Below are 18,911 nucleotides of genomic sequence, written 5' to 3'. Positions count from 1 at the left end.
AGCATAGAAATTTGGCTGAATAATGCCATGTTGTAAATGTCAATGTTTTTGATTTTGACCTTAATTCTGAGTCTTATCCTCTGATGGATGAAGTTACGATCTGTGGATAGTAAATGGAACATTCATGCCCTAAACAACCTCTCACTGGGCCCGATTCAGAGAACTAGGACTCCTAAACTGAGAAAAATCCTAACTTTAAGACTTTCGGTATTCACAGAAGGCATTTAGGAGTCTTAAAGTTAGGGGTTCTAACTGTACTATTCCTAAACTGAGAAAAAGCCTAACTTTAAGACTTTCGGTATTCACAGAAGTCATTTAGGAGGCCTAAAGTTAGGACTCCTAACTTCTGTGAATACCGAAATGAGTAAGTGCCTTCTGTGAATACCGAAATTAGTAAGTGCCTTCTGTGAATACCAAAATGGTAGTAAGTTTAGGATTTTGTCTTAAGTTATTTCTGTGAATCGGGCCCACTATTCTTTGATGAAATCCTTTAGGAAACAGCTGCAAGGGACTGCATGGCACATATATGATCAAATGTAATTAATCTTTTCTTACTCATAATAAAGCAAATAACTTGTGTGCTGACAATATCAATAGGACACTGGGGCAGTAATAGTGCTAATTTTAGTCATGGTCTCTGCCATATTTTTGGTTTGGAAGTTGGACAGTTGGATAGTTGCAGTAGCAGTATTGTGACTCCCTAGACAGAGGTAAATGATTGCTAGTAACTGGAACTTTAAATGAATGTGCTGATTGTCGCTAGAAATGTAGCAGAATTTGCATAATCACTTAAATACTTTACTCCGTTGCCCTGATGGAGTACATACTCAACACCATCTCTTTTTTTTTAGAGTTCAAAAAGAGTTTTATTAGGAAAAAAAGTAAGGTGTCACTACAGAGTATAAGAGCAAGTCAAAAGAGAGAAATTAACAGTTAAGCATAATATCATGTCTAAGGGAGTACAAAATCGTAAAACTGTAAGTAAGGCAGGCTTTCATGTAGGAAAAACAAAAGGGTTACAAATGTTGTGAATATAAAATGATGCAATAATAAGCAAGTACAGTAAAATAACGGAGCAAAAAGGAATGAATGGCAAGGGTATTCAAAGAGGCTTAGAGACTTCTTACTGGGCGGGTTGTAAATGAAAGGAACGGTTAACACATGTATCAAGATAAAGCGTAATTGGGAGCCATAAATCTAAACGTTTCACTGTCATATGAGAGGGAAAGACAAATGCTGTATCCAATCTATGATCATGGCATACATTGTACCACCAAGCTTTAAAGGAAATGTTAGAATTTTTTTCCAATTGATCATAATCTGTTCAAATGCGACAGCTAACAACAAATCTATCATTTTAACATTGAGTGAAATGTCCTCCCAGCAAGGAGAGAGGCTGCCAGGAATATGTGAGTGAAAGAAAAAGGAATGCAAGTGCGAATAATTACGTTAATCTGGGACCAGACTTGTAACCAGAAATCGTGGACAGCCTTGCAGGAAAATAGCATGTGGAATAGAGTAGCAGATGGGGAAGAACAAGTCCAAAAAAGGTCTGGAGTGGAGGGAAACCGTTTGTGGAGGTCATACGGTGTAAAAAGGAGTTTATTATAAATAAAAAACAAAGATTGTGTCAAGGTAGCTTCTCTAGAAGGTTTGCAAATTTTAGTCCAGATCTTAGACCACAGAGATAAAGGCCAAGATGTGGCAAAGTCACGTTCCCATTGTTCTTCCACTTTAGTTTTAGGCCTAATGGAATCTGTGAAGTGTAAGTATTTATAAATGGCCGATGCTTTGGGTATAACACTCAAAAAAGAATGTAGGTGGGCAGCATTGGTGGAAGGTGGTGAGGGGGTATAGGAGTGTAAGAGACGTGCATGAGTGGACATGACAGCTTCCTTAAGTAAAAGGTATTTGCTAGCATACGAGGAGGGCAAGCCAAAGGATTGGCTAAGTGTGGAGAAAGAGAAAAATGTGGAATTGGAGAATAGCTGAGAGACCCAGAGCAATCCTTTCTGCCTCCAGGACTTCCAATAAAAGGGCTTATTTTTAATTGTTAAGTACGCGTTATGCCAAATGGGAGAGCTGAGAAAATCAGCAATTGTAATGGGAGGAGGGGGCAGAGAGGAGAGAAGTAAAGTAGTGGTAAACTTATGTAAGGGAGTAGAGAGCGAAGGTGGTTTGCGGGAAACAGATAAGTATTCAGAAAGGGCAGGGCTCTGCAGGATCTTGTAGCCAAAAGGAAGCCTGTCTTAAGAGAAAGGCTTATTGATAAGCTGGGAAATCAGGAAAATTAACTCCACCCTCCTCTTTTGGTTTTATTAGTCTGGCAAGAGACATCCGAGGTTTCTTACCATTCCAAAGAAAGGAAGATAGAATTGAATTGATTTTCTTAAAAAACTTTGAGGGGATGGCTACTGGAATGTTGGATATCGTGTAGAGAATTATGGGAGATAACCTCATCTTAATCGTGTCGAGCCGGTCCCACAATGAAAAATAAAGGGGGTGCCATCTGGACGCTAAATCCGATAATTTCTGAATGCATTTGTTCAGACACAGAGAGACTGTGTCCGAAATGGAAGGGGTAACATGTAGGTCTGAATATTTAATATGAGAGGGACTCTAAGTAAAGTTCGAAGGGCTAAAATCAGGTTTGAAGGTGTACTTTGTTAAAGGCAGAATCTCACATTGTCGTTGTTGAGTTTATAGCCCGAAATATGAAAGTATTCACGAACCACATCAAGAAAGGCAGGTATAGAGTCAGTGGGATTAGATATAAAATGCAAAATGTCATCAGCGTATGCAGCCAATTTGACGTGAGAATGTGGTGTCTGAAAGCCATGAATGTTAGGGTGTTGACGGAGTTTGGAAAGGAAAGGCTCCAAAGCTAAGTTAAAAAGAAAAGGTGATAAGGGGCATCCCTGACGAACTCCTCTACCCAGGTCAAAGAAGAAAGAGACTAGGCCATTGGCACATACAGCTGCACGTGGGCTAGAGTAAAGAAGGGAGACTAAAGAAATGAATTTGGGACCAAACTCAAACCATTTGAGGGTTGAGAAGAGATAGGCCCATTCAACCCTATCAAATGCCTTCTCGGCATCCAAAGCAATCGTTGCCAGAGAGTGCTGAGTATGTGAGGATTTCGACAATACGTTAAATAAAAGTCTAGTGTTGTCAGTGATATAACGACCTTTAACGAAACCTGACTGTTCAGCTCCTAATAAGTCAGGTAGTAAGAAATCTAATCTGGCTGCAAGCGATTTGGCGAAAATGTTGTAATCAATATTAACTACGGAAATCGGTCTGTAATTTCTGCAGTATTGGGCATCCTTCCCTTCTTTGGGAATAAGGCAAATGTGAGCTTCAGAAAAAGAACCTGAGGATTTACCTAAAATAGAAAAAGTGTGAAGCAAGGAATGCAAATTTGGTATGAGTAATTTCGAGAAGTGGAGGTAGAATTCAACTGTGAAACCGTCTGGTCCTGGGGCCCTGTCCTTTTTAAGATGTTGGAGTGCAGCGAGTAATTCTTGCTGGGAAAGGTCTGATTCTAGAGAAGTAAGGTCAAGAGGAAAGTGATCAGGTTTCTGTATACTAGAGAAACAGTGTGATAGAGATTGGGGAGAGGGTTGAGTTTCAGAGGAGTAAAGGGTGTTATAGAAGAGTGAAAATTCAGTTAAAATATCCTCATCTTTGTGTTTAGGATCTAAATTACAATCATAAATAGATTCAATGTTCAGCTTATTGTGTTTAACCTTCAAATAATTGGCCAAAATCTTCCCATCCTTATTACGACCCCCATAAAACTTTGCACTCGATTTCAATAAATATAGCGAAGCATCTTCTGTGGACTTTTTGTTAAATTGCATTTTAGCCTGAACAAGAGCTGTCAAACTATCATGGGAATGTGAAGTGTAGTAGGAGTGTTCCAAACTATTAATTTTTTGGAGGAGAGCTCCAGTAAGGGTACGAGCAGCTTTCCTCTTCTTAGCAACATATCCAATGATAAAATCTCTTGCGGGAGCTTTAAAAGCGTCCCAAATAGTATGCTTAGCAATGGAATGAGTATCATTAATCTAAAAAAATTCAGTAAAAAAATTGGTAAAGGAGGTAGTAAACCTGGGGTCAAGGAGAAGAGAATTGTTAAAGTGCCACCTCCTTAGACCGGTAATTTTAGGGATGATGTTGATAATTATTGAAACAGGGGCATGGTCTGAGAGTAAAATGGGGCTATTTCAGCATGTGGAAGGGTTTGGGCAATATTGTGAGAGACAAAGATATAACCAATCCGTGACTGAGAGTTGTGTGAAGGGGAGTAAAATGTCAACTCTTTCGTCGTCGGATTACAAAGGCGCCAGGCATCAATTAATTTGTGCTGAGAGATAGCTTGAGTAAAAAGTTTGTGAGATTTATTGGGGACAAAGGTAACCTTAGAGTTCCTGTCAAGGAAGGGGTCAAGAGGTTGGTTACAATCCCCAATTAGAATAAAATTATCATCCACAAAGCTATTGACATGCGTAGAAAAATCACGCCAAAATGTAGGGTCGCCACCAGTGGGGGCGTAAATGATAAGGAGAGAGATTGGAACACCCCTTAAAGAGATTTTCGACATAAAATGATAACCCCATTACGCTTGCCATCACCAGGAGAATAGTATACCTCACCGACCCAACCCCGTTTAAGTTTGGCAGATTCTATTTCTGAAAGATGGGTTTCTTTCAAAAATGCAAAATCAACATTAAACTTGGCAAATTGAGATACAATCCTTTGTCTTTTGATAGGAGAATTAATACCCTTAACATTCCATGTAACAATTTTAAACGACATGTAATAAGAAACTGAGTACGACAAATAACTTGAAAAGACGCAGAAAGAAAGCCTAAAAAAAATTATAAAAATCAGATGAAATATCTATCAGAGAGGGAAAAGTAGAAGGAAGAAAAAAGAGAAGGAGCAAGTAATTATATAAAGAGGAACAGAAGATATGGCAAACAAGTAAAGTAGAAGAACGAAAAGAAAGTACACGATGAGAAAAGCTCAATGGAAAAGGGAAGACATAATTAGAAGAAAGCGAGAAGAAGAAGAGAAGTACATGAAAAGAGAATGCTGTCCTGGAAAGAATAGATAAAATTAGAAAAATAGACAATCGAGAATCCAAGAGTAATAAGAATTTACTAGGAAAGAAGAGTGACAACAGCAGTGAAAAAATGACATAGAAAAGGAAGCTAGAGAGAGGAAGGGTGGAAAAGATAAAACTGAAGAGACACCTGTGCAAGATAAGAAGCAGAAAAAAGGAGGAAGGGAGGAAGGCATACCAGGTAAATGACATGTGGAAGGAATGAAGGTAAAACGTACCTACAGAAGGAGAGGATAAGGGATCACAACCAGGAACAAACCAGAATCGAGGGGAGGGGAGGTGGAACCACATAGAGCAGGCAAGACATCCGGGGTCAGCGGGACGCACAACCTGGAGGAAACCACAGGACGATGATCTGACCTATGGAGAGCATGAAGAAAATGATAAGCGAGGGAGGAAAAGGGTATAAGAAGAGACATTAACATTGTAAAAATAGCAAAAAATGCAAATGGTAAACAAGTACAAGGGACCAAAAACACTGCATAAACGTTGCAACATTGGTCAATAGGTATGAAAAGAACAGAAAGAAGCAATTCAAGGAAGAGTCATGAAAGACATCAGGAGAATTGGGGAGCATGCAAGAGAAACAAAGTGAAAGAGAACCACAGAAAAAAGACATGGAATTCTGGGAGGAAACGGAGAAGAAGCATCAGAGAGGTCCATATCAGCTGCTCTGCATGAGTTCAGGAAACTTTGGAGACGAACAGGATCCTCGTATGTCGTAGTCTTGTTGTTGTAAGTGACCTTGAAAAGGCAGGGATGGAATAGTCTATATCTTGCTCCTACGGCCCTTAGATCAGCACTGATATCCAGAAAAGCCTTTTGACGGTTCGCCGTAGCCTTGGCATAGTCCTGCGTAAAGAACAAAGAAGATCCCGACCAGGTAAGTCGGGGAGAGGCTCTGGCTGCTGACAGGACTTTTAGAAGATCAGTATATTCAAGAAAATACATGATAACTCCTTGTGGGCGTAATGAAGTAGTAGTTGTGGAAGGAGACCGGCCCAATCCTTGAGCTCACTGGATGTTGAAGTCAGTGCCCTCTGGTAGGTGCAAGAGCTTAGGGAGAAAAGATTTAAAGAAAGCAATGGGATCATTCCCCTCACAACCCTCCACCAGGCCGTAGATGAGCAAATTGTTGCGTCTGTTGCGGTTTTCAAGCTCCTCCACCTGCTTCTGGAGTGAAGAAACTTGCAAATGTATGTGAGACACCTTAGAGGACGTTTCTTTGAAGGAGGAAACACTTTGTTCCACAGATGAAACTCTCGCATCCATTTGCGACCAGTTGTCTGTCGAGACTTGTAATTTGCTGTTCGTTTCCTCCATGAAGGGGCAAAGGGCCCTTATTTCGTCCAAGAGTAGCTCCAAAAAGACTGGTGACAACGACTTAGGTGGAGAGGGAGGATCTTTTTTAAGTCTTTTAGAAGTTACTTTCCCAGAAGTTGGTACAGAAGATTCCATCGTAGACTGCGCAGTCAAAATTGAGGGCAGCTGAAGAGCTTCAAACTTAGCAAAAAGAGTGAATAGCTTAGAGTTCTTAATTAAGGCGTGCTTTGAAGAGAAAGGGGTAGAACATGGCGCAGGCTTGCTCATAGAGGAGAGGAACCAAAGAAAGCAGCTTACGGTGTGAGAGAAATCAACAGCAGAAATATGCCAGAACGATGCAATCCATGTTATGTCACAGGGAAGAAACTGCGCAGCAGAAAGTCTACTTCACGAAAGGGCATCCATGAATTAACCATTAGTAGTGGTGCCATGCAAGTAAAATGCAAGAAACGCTGCATTGAGGCCAAGAAACAACGAAGAAATTAGCCGTAGGTAGAGAATGACATAAAATGGCTGCCACAACTGAAGTGACGCTGAGTGTCACCAAGTCGCTGGTAAAAGCAGCCTAAAGAAATTCAAACAGCCTTAGTATAAAAGTGCAGGTATTAAGGAGTGCCTGTGAAGTAATGAAGTATGCCAAATCGCCATGGAGTGCAGCAAGAGTCAATGAAGGCAATTCGGGCGATTTGCGAGGCTGCGGTAAAAAGAAAACAAAATGGCGGCCGCAATTTCACGAAATCGTGGCCGAACTTACTCCATCGAAATTGGAAAGAAGAACGTTGCAATGAGGGTTAGAAAGGGTCTCCCAGCATGCTTGACTCCTTCATTTGATAAAGAAGAAAATGCCAGGGCTCGATTTTAACAAACCAGAGCTAATTTATTCAGCTGGTGTGTGCCTTCTTTTCATTATTTAGAGAAGGTATGCATTTGTCATTATTCATGCATTTCAGAACAATTTTTCATATTTCAACAATATACAGAGGCTGAAAATATCCCTTTTACTGGGGATACAAATGAACGCAATATTTCGTACATTTCAATACATTTCAAATCAATATGTACAGACAAAATTAAATGAAAAATAATTCATAAACAGTTACACTTTCATCATTTTTTGCATGAAACAGGCATTAAATCCTGTGCACCAGAATTCATTTAGGTACATAAATTATTGTATTGCTATATTGTGTGCCTACAGCCAGATGGCCTTTTTTTTTTTTGACGCGTTTCCAAACCCTTCTTTTACTCTAATGGGTTCTTCCTCAGGGCCGGGCTGTGTACCTATGGTGCAAAATTGGGGACATTTAGTATCTCCTTTTTACCTGAGTCCTTTACTTTGCTTCATATACAGGCGAAGCCTGTGGAATTTTACCTTGTGTGACAGGTTTACTGACTGCAGCTTTCAAGCACGGGGCATCGGGTGACCTTGAATTTTCACCATTACCTAGATGTAGTTAAGGATGGGTGAATTTAGTGAATATATTGAGTTTTCACATTTCTTTGTGCTAAAGGTATCTATGTAAGGTCTGCGCTAACACTTACTTGTTTTTTTCTCCGTTATTTTCTGTCTCAAAGTGATGTTGTTGTTAAAATGTATGGCGCGTTCCGCGGTGACTCCGATCTGTGTATTTAAAAGTTCGGAATCAGTTCCATGAGTAAAACATTAGGTCGAGTTCTGTTTATATTTTTAATTTTCGCTTACTTGTGTGTAGCGCGACTGGCGACCCAGGCTCTTCACATGGTTTTGAATGAGCTGTTGCGTTTCTTTTCCGAGTTCTGTGGGGGGAATCAAGCCGATATTGATGTTTACTTGGCGTTGATTCTTTGTTACTTATGCGCTTCTAATTAGGCTTGCGCGATGCTTTCTTACCCTTCATTGGGCGGAACCCGTCATTGGTAGCAATAAAGGAGCCTCCGAAGCGCGACGAGTCCTCTCGGTCGGCGGAACGCTTACCTCAGCGCCACCATGCTCCCCGGGCGCCAAGGCACGCCCCCCAACACCAAACTCTTAATTAGGCCCTCAGTGTTTTTATTGTGCTCGAAATCTTCCAGCAGGACAAGCCTGAGGCTGTATCTGCCAAAGTCGTGTAGAAGTCAGACACCTTGGCTATAAGGTCCCCCTAATGTTCTGAAGGTCTTAGAAATTCAAACATTTTCTAAGTTCCAACTATTTAAGTTTCTGAAGAAGCTCCTCTTGGTTACTTCTATGGCTCCAGGACCTAAGAGGCAGCGTTTATAGGCAAGGACACATTCATACAGAGGCCACCAGAAGAATTCAGTCCAGTTCAAGTTGCTACTGGTCAACTGAGCACTTCAGAAAAAAGCTTCTTGTTGCTTGGTGTGTCCCTGCAATTACACAGGAGGTCAGCCAATTGACAATTGGAGTCCACATCTTTGACCTGGGTACAAGTGAGAGCAAGTCCCATCCATTAGGTCTCCTCACAGATCTCAAATGGCAAGTGCAATCCAAGGGTTTGATTCACAAAGGTAAACTTACACTTTTGTGTAAGTGAACTACTTTTAGGTATTCACAAAGGTAAACTTAGACCAAATGTCTAACTTTACTACTATTTTGGTATTCACAAAGGTAAACGTACTCCAAAAGTTTAGCGTTACTAGTAGCAACTTACCTTTGTGAATACCCAGAAGTTGTAAATTAGACTTTTGGTCTAAGTTTAACTTTGTGAATACCAAAAAGTAGTAATCTTGCACAAAAGTGTAAGTTTCCCTTTGTTAATTGGGCCCCTGCTTCTGCTCTTCTGAATGTTGAGAAAGTGTTCCGAATGGCTGGTGGTGAGGTCTACATTTATATAGTTCAATAGCCAGAGAATGGGTGTGACTCCTTTACTCTCTCAAACCAATGAGGAAACATTTCCTAGGTGCAACCATACCTACTTTTGCCGCACAACTAGTTTGCTTTACTGCAAACTGGACCAAAATGCACCATCACAGGAGACTTCAAGATGGTACAGGCATTGTACTCTTGGAGGGGGGATGTGCACCAGTCAGAGGTGTGTTTAGGGAAAGGAGCAGTCAATTTCTCCTAAGCTACACCAAACAGTTTTTGAGACCTGCTCTACCTCCTATTGTGATGGAATCACACTGACTGCTATGTGTCCTGAGATCAAAGAGCTCCCCCCTTCCCAGTGCAAATAGATGTTGTGGTCTTGTAACCATAGATAATTGCCATTATTACATTTCTACATATCCCACTCTTAAATACCATGCACCCTAATATGTAGCCTTAAAGGTCTATGTAGGTGTGGCTTTTTTAAATTTTGAACTTTTTTCCTCTGTCAAAAGGGTCATTTTGACAGAGGAAAAAGACTGCAGCAGTCGAGCAGAACAGAGAGGCCTGAAGCCATGTTTTTCTTGTCACACTAGTACAATAAACGCTACAGTGCTCCGGTGACATTTAACTTTCCATGCCATTGATGTAGTTTCTCCACCATATACCATAGCTTTACAGGATGGCAGCGCCTCAGTGTGCAGAGTCTAAAAAACAGCAATAAAAGTTAGCGAAAAAGTGGTGATGGCCACAAAAAAGAGGCATTTTCACACATGACACATTACCATCCTCTGCAAACCTACTTTCATAACACGGTGGTAAAACGTGTTTGCATCAAGCCATGTCTAACTTAGCACCAAAGGCAGATAATTATCCTAGTCAAAAATGTTTTGTGATGTGTTTCCAAAAATGCTTCTAGTGTGATCCTCAAAAGGCAATGTACGTCTGTCCCCCCAAAAAAATCAATGCTTACCTCTCTCAGTGTAGGCAATATCGATTGTATTTACAATACATTTGCATTTTACTGTATGGACAGTAAATGATGGTTCATTTCAGTATTTAACATCATTTGCGATTCCAACTGTTGTAAACAGGGGAATTAATGTCAGTTCTGCATGATGAAATGCAGCTGTAAACTAGTTAGTATTAATGCTGCATGAGGCCTGCTGTTCGATATTTATACTTTGTTTATAAATGTGTACTATTTTCTTTAGCATAGATTGATATGAAAAAAAGTGCTGGCTTCTATATTTTTATAATATGAACCAGGGTCCGTCAGGGCTGTGTTAGGGCCCCAACCCTCTTTTCTCTTTTTGTGAATGGGGTTATCTCTCACTTACTAGAAATAAATGCAGATGCACCAGTCCTGGTGGGTGATAAGGTGCCCGCTTTACTTTTTGCGGACAACGCTGTACTTATCTCCAAAACTCCTGCAGGCTTGCAGAAATTGTTAAATAGGTTTCATTCTTTTTGTAATCTGAGGGCCTGGTAATCAACACAACAAAGACTAAACTTCTCTTTTTTAACCCTAGTAGGCAGTCAAAGTCTATCCTTACACTAGATGGGGTGCCTTTAGAGCGCGTCAAAACATTCGATTACTTGGGCATCAGAATTTCAGATAAATTGTCCTGGAAACCTCATATTGATAAAATTACTCTGAACCTCAAGAGGGTTGTGGGAGCCATAGGTAGAGAGCACCGCTCCTCAAGTTCCAGGCCAATTGCTACTGCGCTTGTGATCTATGCTGCCAAGGCCGTAGGCTCAGCACTATATGGTGCTGAGCTCTGGGGCTTTGAGAAAGCTGACGAAATGGTTAAGGCTGAAAATACATTTTTTAGAGAGCTGGTCTCTTTGCCGCAAGGAACCCCAACCAAGCCTTTGCTGAGTGACCTGGGACGTCGTTAATTGAAAGGACTTGCCATTATACGTCCTCTCCTCTATTGGGCCCGCCTGCGGCGTACACCCGAGTTATCCAAATACGCCGACGGCCTAAGAGAAGTAATGCACCTTGAGGGATCTCAAAAAATCAGTTGGCTCTCGAACATAAGAAAACTCCTTACGGAATTGGGTTTTAGAGAAGCTTGGGACTCTGAGATCCTATTGAGTAAAGTAGACATCAAGAGTGCCTACTGGGCTTGGGTTGACAGCCTGGAGTCTAGTAACCATAGGTTAGGTAGGCTCATTGATGATTTTCGTCTACACAAACAGGCCCCAAGCCTAGAACCCTACCTGGACTTTATCAAGAAACCTAATGACAGGGCTCTTTATATCCAGTTTAGGTTAGGCACATTACCTGTCCGCGAATTTACTAGCAGTTAGAAACCCACGTACCAGACCCAATCATCCTGTCCCCACTGTGATGAAGTAGTGGAAAGCGCCCCGCACCTTATGTTCGCCTGTACTGCTTATGTAAAACCGAGGAAAACATTGTTGATTCCGGTTTACTGCCAATTAGGAACCAGAAACCATTGTGAGGCCCTGAGAATATTTTGCACAAATACTAACACTACTCTGGTCTGTCGGGTGGCCAAATTCCTCAGGTGGTCATGGGTGATCCGCTCGATAAAGTTATGTTTGGGATGAATCTTTCTCCCAAACTGTGTTTTAACGTTGCATCAAAGCTGTAAATATTTAATTCAATCTTAATCAATATGTACTGTATATCTTTATCTTCAATGATTTGATGGTAATTGATTTATAAATATGTACTCTCCTTTCTTAGAATGAATTGTTATTTACTGATTGTATAAGAGGGGAATACGTTTTATCCTGTTGTGTTTCTAAATTTTGTTTTCAATTCTTTTAAAAAAAAACAATTTGGAAAATGCTTTTATGATATTTTTATTATCGAAATAAAGCTTTGATGATGATGGTATAATATGAACCTTCCTTCAGGAATCCTGATGTGGGAGGTGTTCACTGTAGGAAAGCAACCATATGAGCTGTATGATAATGCTGAGGTGATACAAAAGATTTCTCAGGGCTACCGCCTTTACCGACCACAGCTGGCCTCCCAAAGAATTCATGAAATAATGAGCAGTTGCTGGCACGAAGTAAGTGAAACTACTTTGTATGCAGAAGAGATTACATGATTAGAACATTGGTTAACAAATGTGTAAATGTCTAACCTCTACTTGTCAATGTACATTTGATTCACAAAGAAATATTTAATTTCCGATTTATTTTGTGATTTTCATATAGCACCACATTTGATTCTTGAATTTCACACAATGTAAATGCTCCACCATAAGCACAGTCAATAATCCTCTTCATAAATAAACATAAGCTTTACGGAAGAGACATATTAATCTCCCAAACGCTTGCACCTACATCTGGGTACTGTTGCCATTTTTCCCCCTGATGTAAGATTCTGGCAGGCTGGTAATGATGCATGACCCAAAACCTTTTGGGAGAGGGTCTGCAATCTAGACCAATAATTAATTGTGTGGAGCCCATCCTAGCTATCCTTTTAGCTGGATGTCAGAGAAACATTTCTAGTGGTCGAGGAGCTTTTGAGGGTCCCTACACCACCTGCCTCCACGGATAATCTGGAAGAAAAATGCAATGATCTAGCAGAGTACTTCCATAATAAAATTGAAAAAATGTTGATTACCCTGCCCCAAATTAACCTAGGAGCTGAGCCCTTTGAGGATGAGGGAAGACACCTGAAGACCTTGGAGTCTTTTGGACTAGTCACTGAGGACGAAGCTCTCAAAGTTTTAGTGTCCGTTAAGAGTGGCTCTCCCCGGGACGTAGTCCCCATGAGGATTCTTAAACTGGTCGCCCCTTCCATTGTGGAACCTATCACTGAGGTAATCAATGCCTCGCTAGGTGCAGGTGTGGTCCCACCCAACTGGAAGGGTGCAATAGTAAAAGCCCTCCTAAAAAAACTTAGCCTAGACCCCCTTGACATGGCGAACTACAGGCCCATCTCGTTACTTCCGGGACTCAGTAAAATCACGGAAAAACTGGTTAACTTTCAGCTATCCAACTTCCTTGAGTCCAACGGTGTACTGAGAAGTTCCCAAACAGGCTTCCGCCCGGGTCAAGGCACTGACACCGCCTTGCTGGCAGTCGCGGAAGAAGCACGTTTCATTTTGGACTCAGGAGGATCAGTGGCAGTGATCCTCCTGGACCTTAGTGCAGCGTTCGAAACTGTTAACCATCGAGTGTTACTTCAACGACTGTCAGATGCCGGAGTGAGGGGGACAGCGCTGAAATAGCTCAGGTCATTCCTCAGCTAACGGACTTTTCAGGTCTGGGAAGGGGGCCCGCGATCAGCTTCCACCCACCTCCATTGTGGAGTGCCCCAGGGCTCCTCCCTGAGCCCCACATTATTCAATGTGTATATGGCCCCCTTGGAGGATGTGGTGGCTCCATTTAACATCAAAATCGTGAGCTATGCCGATGACACCCAGCTGGTGTTTGCCCTCTCCCAAGCCACGGAAAATCCCCAGGTGCTACATTCCTGCCTATCCAAAGTCCACACCTGGATGGGGGAATCAGCACTAAAGCTGAACGGTTCAAAGACCGAGATAATGCTGATGGGGATGAAAAGTCCCTCACTCCCCCGGTCTGCCTGGCCTAGCTGCCTTGGATCCCCCCCAAACCCAAGGCTGAGATCAAGAGCCTTGGTGTTTGGTTGGAGCAAGATCTTTCTTTCAGGACCCAGGCTACCAAACTGGCTGGTGTCTGTTTCGGCCTTCTCCGATCGGTGCGCAAAGTGCTGCCTCTGCTTCCATTTCTATCTCGGAAGCTTTTGATCCAGGGCCTGATTATATCTAGATTAGATTTCAGCAATGCAATCTATCTGGGCGCCCCTGAGATCACTCTGAACAAATTACAGCAAGTTCAGAATGCGACGGCACGAATGCTCCACAACATCCCTATGTCATGATCGGCCAAACCTGCACTGAGGGCGCTGCATTGGTTGCCAGTGCGAGTAAGGGTGAAATTTAAATCTCTCTGCCTTGCACATAAAATCTTGCAAGGCAAAGGCCCTCCTGCCCTTCAAAAGCTGGTGACCCCATATAAGGCAAGTAGAACTCTACGCTCAGATCAACAACATTTACTCTTGATCCCCAGGGTCAAAAAGGCCCGCTCAGGAGGGAGGAGATTCTCCGTAAAGGTTGCAACCCTCTGGAACTCACTCCCCCTAGGTCTGCGCTCGAATCAATGCCTTCTGCGTTTTCGTAAACAACTGAAAACTTTTCTCTTTTGTTAAACCGCTGTGCCTCTCTCTCTCTTATCTGTTACTCTGTTTGGTGAAGCGCTGGGATGCTCCATGGTAACCACGCGCTATACAAAACTGTTTTAATAATAATAATAATAATGAACATCTTGACTGTGCATCCACTATGTGTGATGTATGTTGGGTGCAGAAGCCTGATTTAGTGAAATATACATAGAACGCTGAATTTCTCAAAGTATCAGTAAAGTCATCGTGCTTCATGAGTACATGAAGTGTTCTGCAGTTCCTCAAAATTCAGCACACCACCCTCATAATTTTAGGGTTATAAGTGTTATGAGTGCTAAGCCATAGGGGTACATAGACCTTTCCTTCCTTCACTTTAATTACAGGGTGCTGTGATGGCGTCCTGAAGAACGCTCACCTCTTTCCCCAGAGCCAAATATTTTACCCACAGTTTTAGGATTAGAGATAAAGCACGTTGCCCCGTAGAGGTAATCTAGAACCCAACGACCATTAGGGCTAAAACTGAAAAACGCTTGTACTTTACCATGTGCCCCACAGTTCAGGGCTCACCTAATGATCTCAATGTCTGTATTGCTCTCAGAAAACAAAGATTAAGGAGATCTGTTAAAGCTTGTCTTTTTAAAATGTCTGAGTTCTGCCCTCTGTGATGCAGCAGATTGTAGGAGTGAACCAGAATCCTATGTCAAGTTACTAACTTGGTAAACCTTAGCACTGCATTGAGTTGATCCAAGACATAATGACACCTCACTCAGTGAAGAGAAAAACTAATAATGGAAGGAAGAAACACATCTAGCCTTAAGGCCATTCCAACAATAGGCACATTTGTAACTACAAATTTTATATTGTTTGTTGTTACAGGCATAACACAGTTGAGTAATATAGTGGCAACCATAGCTTTGCAACAATAGTTTGTATAATAAGAACCTGGATCGTAATGGACATGTTGCACCTGGCTGTCAGTCAACCGTTTGGCCTTCCACTCCTCTTTGCTCTTCAAAATCATTGGTACATTTAAAGTGGTACAGCATGTCACACAACCAACATATTCCAAAGGACACATGCACAATTTCTCTTGTCAACATCAAGAACAATCCAATAAAAATCACACATTCTTCTGGACTGGATCGACCACTTTGCCATTGTTGTTGACCTGCTTAGCACCCTACCAACTAACCAAGGTCAACTCAAAAAAGAAGAAAAAGACAACTTGTTCAGATCATTCAAAGACTTCCCCATAGACAACCTAATGAGTGAACTCTTCTCTCAACTTCAAGTCCATGTCCAATGCCAACATCCTTCTTAACAAATACCAAAATATTTTGGAAATCTCTACATCCCAATTAGACCACACACGTGAAAGTCGAAGCCTTCCACTCCCTGGTACCCTAAAGACCTTGCTGACAATAAAAGATCTACCATAGATAGAGGAAAATGGAAGAAAAAACAAAATAACTCCAGAGGACCTCTTTATAATGAATTGCTCCATTCATACCACCCAAAACAAAGTGCTATATCAGCACCATCACTGAAGTCATAAAAGAAGCAGAATGTTCAATTTAAATATATACTATAGAGCAGCGCAATGCGCTCAAGCTTACTACTGGATGCATAGCTTGCCAGACGGCTGCATCTCTGCATAGAAACGATTATCGCTGACCCGCTACCGCTGCCGGCCATGATATTCGAAACCATAGATCGCAGAACTAGATTCTTGATTCCATTAATGCAACTCATCACGCTTGGCATCACCTGCTTCATTTACAAGCAGGAGCCTTCCTGTATTCCCCGGCCATGTCAATTGAATAGACACGTTGGTTGCCACCATGCAGGGACAGAGGGATTATATGCTCAATGAGCTCTTTGAAGATCCGGACTGCTGGGGACCTGTTCCACAACGGGGTCCTTAAAAAATGGGAGGAGCTGGGGACACAGGCTGCCACCAACACTCTGCTACAGCAGTTCCAGTTCCACAGAACGCGACATGCACTACATGACATTCTAGGGGAAGACCTACAAGAACCCCCAGAATTGATGGAATTGACATACACCATCAAAGCTAAATCTCCCCGCAAGATTGTTTCTAACATTTACAAGCTGTCATTGTCCCACAGGGCAAACCATTTCACCAAAGCCAGGCTGGCCTGGCAGTGGGATTTACAGCAAACTAGAGATGACCCCATGTGGACTTACTGTTGCGCTAGTACTTGACGCATTTCTTTAAATGGTAGACATAGGCTGGTCCATTTTAAGTATTTAAACAGAGTATACTATACGCCAGAGAGGTTACATAGATATGGGTTGAGGGATAGCCCGGCTTGTGAGAGGTGCAATGAGCAGACTGCAGACTTCTTGCATTTAGCCTGGTCCTGCCCGGGGGTACATACATTTTAGAAATCTGTTTTTAGTGAATAGGGAATAATAACTGACTTGACACTATCCCTGAACCCGGCATTGGCCCTTTTAGGATATTCCAAGCAGACACCCACGGCTGTACAGAGACTGGTTGACATGTGACTACTCATGGCGAAGCGCAGGGTGGCGATAAACTGGTCCAGAGGGCCTACACCTACTATGGCACAGTGGTCGCATGACATGCTGTACTGCAGTACGCAAACTGAAAACTTCACTGAACCACTTCCTCCCCGGAGTCAACACAAGAACTTCTGGGGGCTCTACACCACATACCTGTTCTCTAGAGAGACCAACATGAATGAGACATCAATAACCCCACTCCTGTTAAATAGTGTGCTATTTGTTACTAATCTTCATCTGCTTAATCTTAGATGTCATGGGGCTCCCGACCCTATGTTTCCTATACTATAAACTCTTGTGCAGATGGGAGGGACTGTGTATCTAGAATTAGTGAAATACATTTATTTACAGATGATCTGTATGTATTTTGTTTTGCTGTAATCTACTGATCGTCCTATGCTTTACCTGCATTTATTATGATGTTACACTGTGCACCAAGATTGTTATGTATAAAAGCTTAATAAATATATTAATAAAAAAATACATTTACTGCACAACTACTAATCTGGCTTTAGATCATGCTTCAAAATGGAACCGCTAGCTTACACATCATAGCCAATGCCATCTTGACCACAAGCATGGGCGTCCGCAGAAATATTTCCGGGGGGGGCAACATTTTTACTTCATCACCATCCGCCGACATGATTGAGCACAAGTATTAAATAAACACATAAAAAAATCTAATAAGACAAAGAGCTTAAATAAACAAAGAAACCCATGGGGTGGGAGGAAAATCATGTGAGGCTTCACAGCAGATTACCTGGCAACCACAATGAAACAGAGGAAAAAACAAACAAGCATTGGCATAGCCAATAAGTCTTGCCTTTGGGACCTTATAAGTGTTTAGCCATGCAACACTTGATGTTGTTGCACCAAGGATATTGTCCTAGACAACTAAACACTTATAAGGTCCCAAAGGGGAGACCTATTGGCTATGTCAATGCTGTTTTTTTTTTAAATGACAAGCAGTGCTATATGGCTCCGGCTGCCACTTAGTCCACCACATCCCATGTAGATGCTGCAGCCATCTTTGAATGGTTTTAAAGCCAATTCAAAAGCTGTCACCAGTGTATGTTAATCCCTATCTCAACTGTGAGACTTCTCTCCTGCTTCCCAATTCTATTAAATACAAATTATGTAAAAAGAACATCCCTTTCTGAGCTGCACGGCTCATCCTACCCACATTTCATGCGCAGATTTGAAATACTGATGGTATGGGCTTCCCGGAATTCAACTGGTTGAGAGGTGGATAGGTGTAGAGAGGTAGGGAGAGGTAGAGAGAGAGAGGTGTAGAGAGGTAGAGAGAGGTAGAGAGAGAGAGGTAGAGAGAGGTAGAGGTAGGTAGAAAGAGGTAGAGGTAGTGAGAGAGAGGGAGGTAGAGAGAGAGGTAGAGGTGTAAAGGTAGAGAGAGAGGTATAGAGATAGAGGGAGTGGTAGAGAGAGAGGTAGGGAGAGGGAGAGAGGGGTAGAGGGAGAGAGGTAGAGGGAGAGGTAGAGAGAGGTAGAGGTAGAGAGGTAGAAGTAGAGAGAGAGTGGGGAGGGAGAGAGGGGTAAAGAGGTAGAGAGAGAGGTATAGAGAGAGAGGTAGAGAGAGAGAGGAAGAGAGATAGGTAGAGAAAGGTAGAGAGGGTAGAGTGAGAGGTAGAGAGAGGTAGAGAGAGAGGTATAGAGAGAGAGAGGTAGAGGTAGAGGTAGGGAGAGAGAGGTAGAGAGAGAGGTAGAGAGAGAGAGGTAGAGGTAGAGGTAGGGAGAGAGAGAGAGAGGTAGAGAGAGAGAGGTAGAGCGAGAGGTAGAGAGAGAGGTAGAGGTAGAGAGAGAGAGAGAGAGAGGGGTAGAGAGAGAGAGAGAGGTAGAGCGAGAGAGGAGAGAGGTAGAGAGAGAGAGAGAGAGCGGTAGAGAGAGAGAGAGGTAGAGAGATGTAC

At 42.2% G+C, this 18,911-nt stretch overlaps 1 protein-coding gene across 1 annotated transcript in view; it reads left to right on the top strand.

The window, feature by feature from the left end:
- LOC147697232 (cytoplasmic tyrosine-protein kinase BMX-like) overlaps positions 1 to 18,911 on the top strand; it is a 619,305-nt gene that overhangs the window by 578,792 nt on the left and 21,602 nt on the right. The window contains exon 19 of the mRNA XM_086936120.1: positions 12,138 to 12,295. Within this exon, the coding sequence (XP_086792246.1) occupies positions 12,138 to 12,295 (158 nt within the window). The remainder of the gene's footprint in view (positions 1 to 12,137; positions 12,296 to 18,911) is intronic.

Source organism: Lissotriton vulgaris, chromosome 8, assembly GCF_964263255.1.
Source record: "Lissotriton vulgaris chromosome 8, aLisVul1.2, whole genome shotgun sequence".
Taxonomy (NCBI): Eukaryota; Metazoa; Chordata; class Amphibia; order Caudata; family Salamandridae; genus Lissotriton; species Lissotriton vulgaris.
Note: the sequence above shows the minus strand (reverse complement) of the source record. Positions and strands in the feature narration are given on the sequence as shown.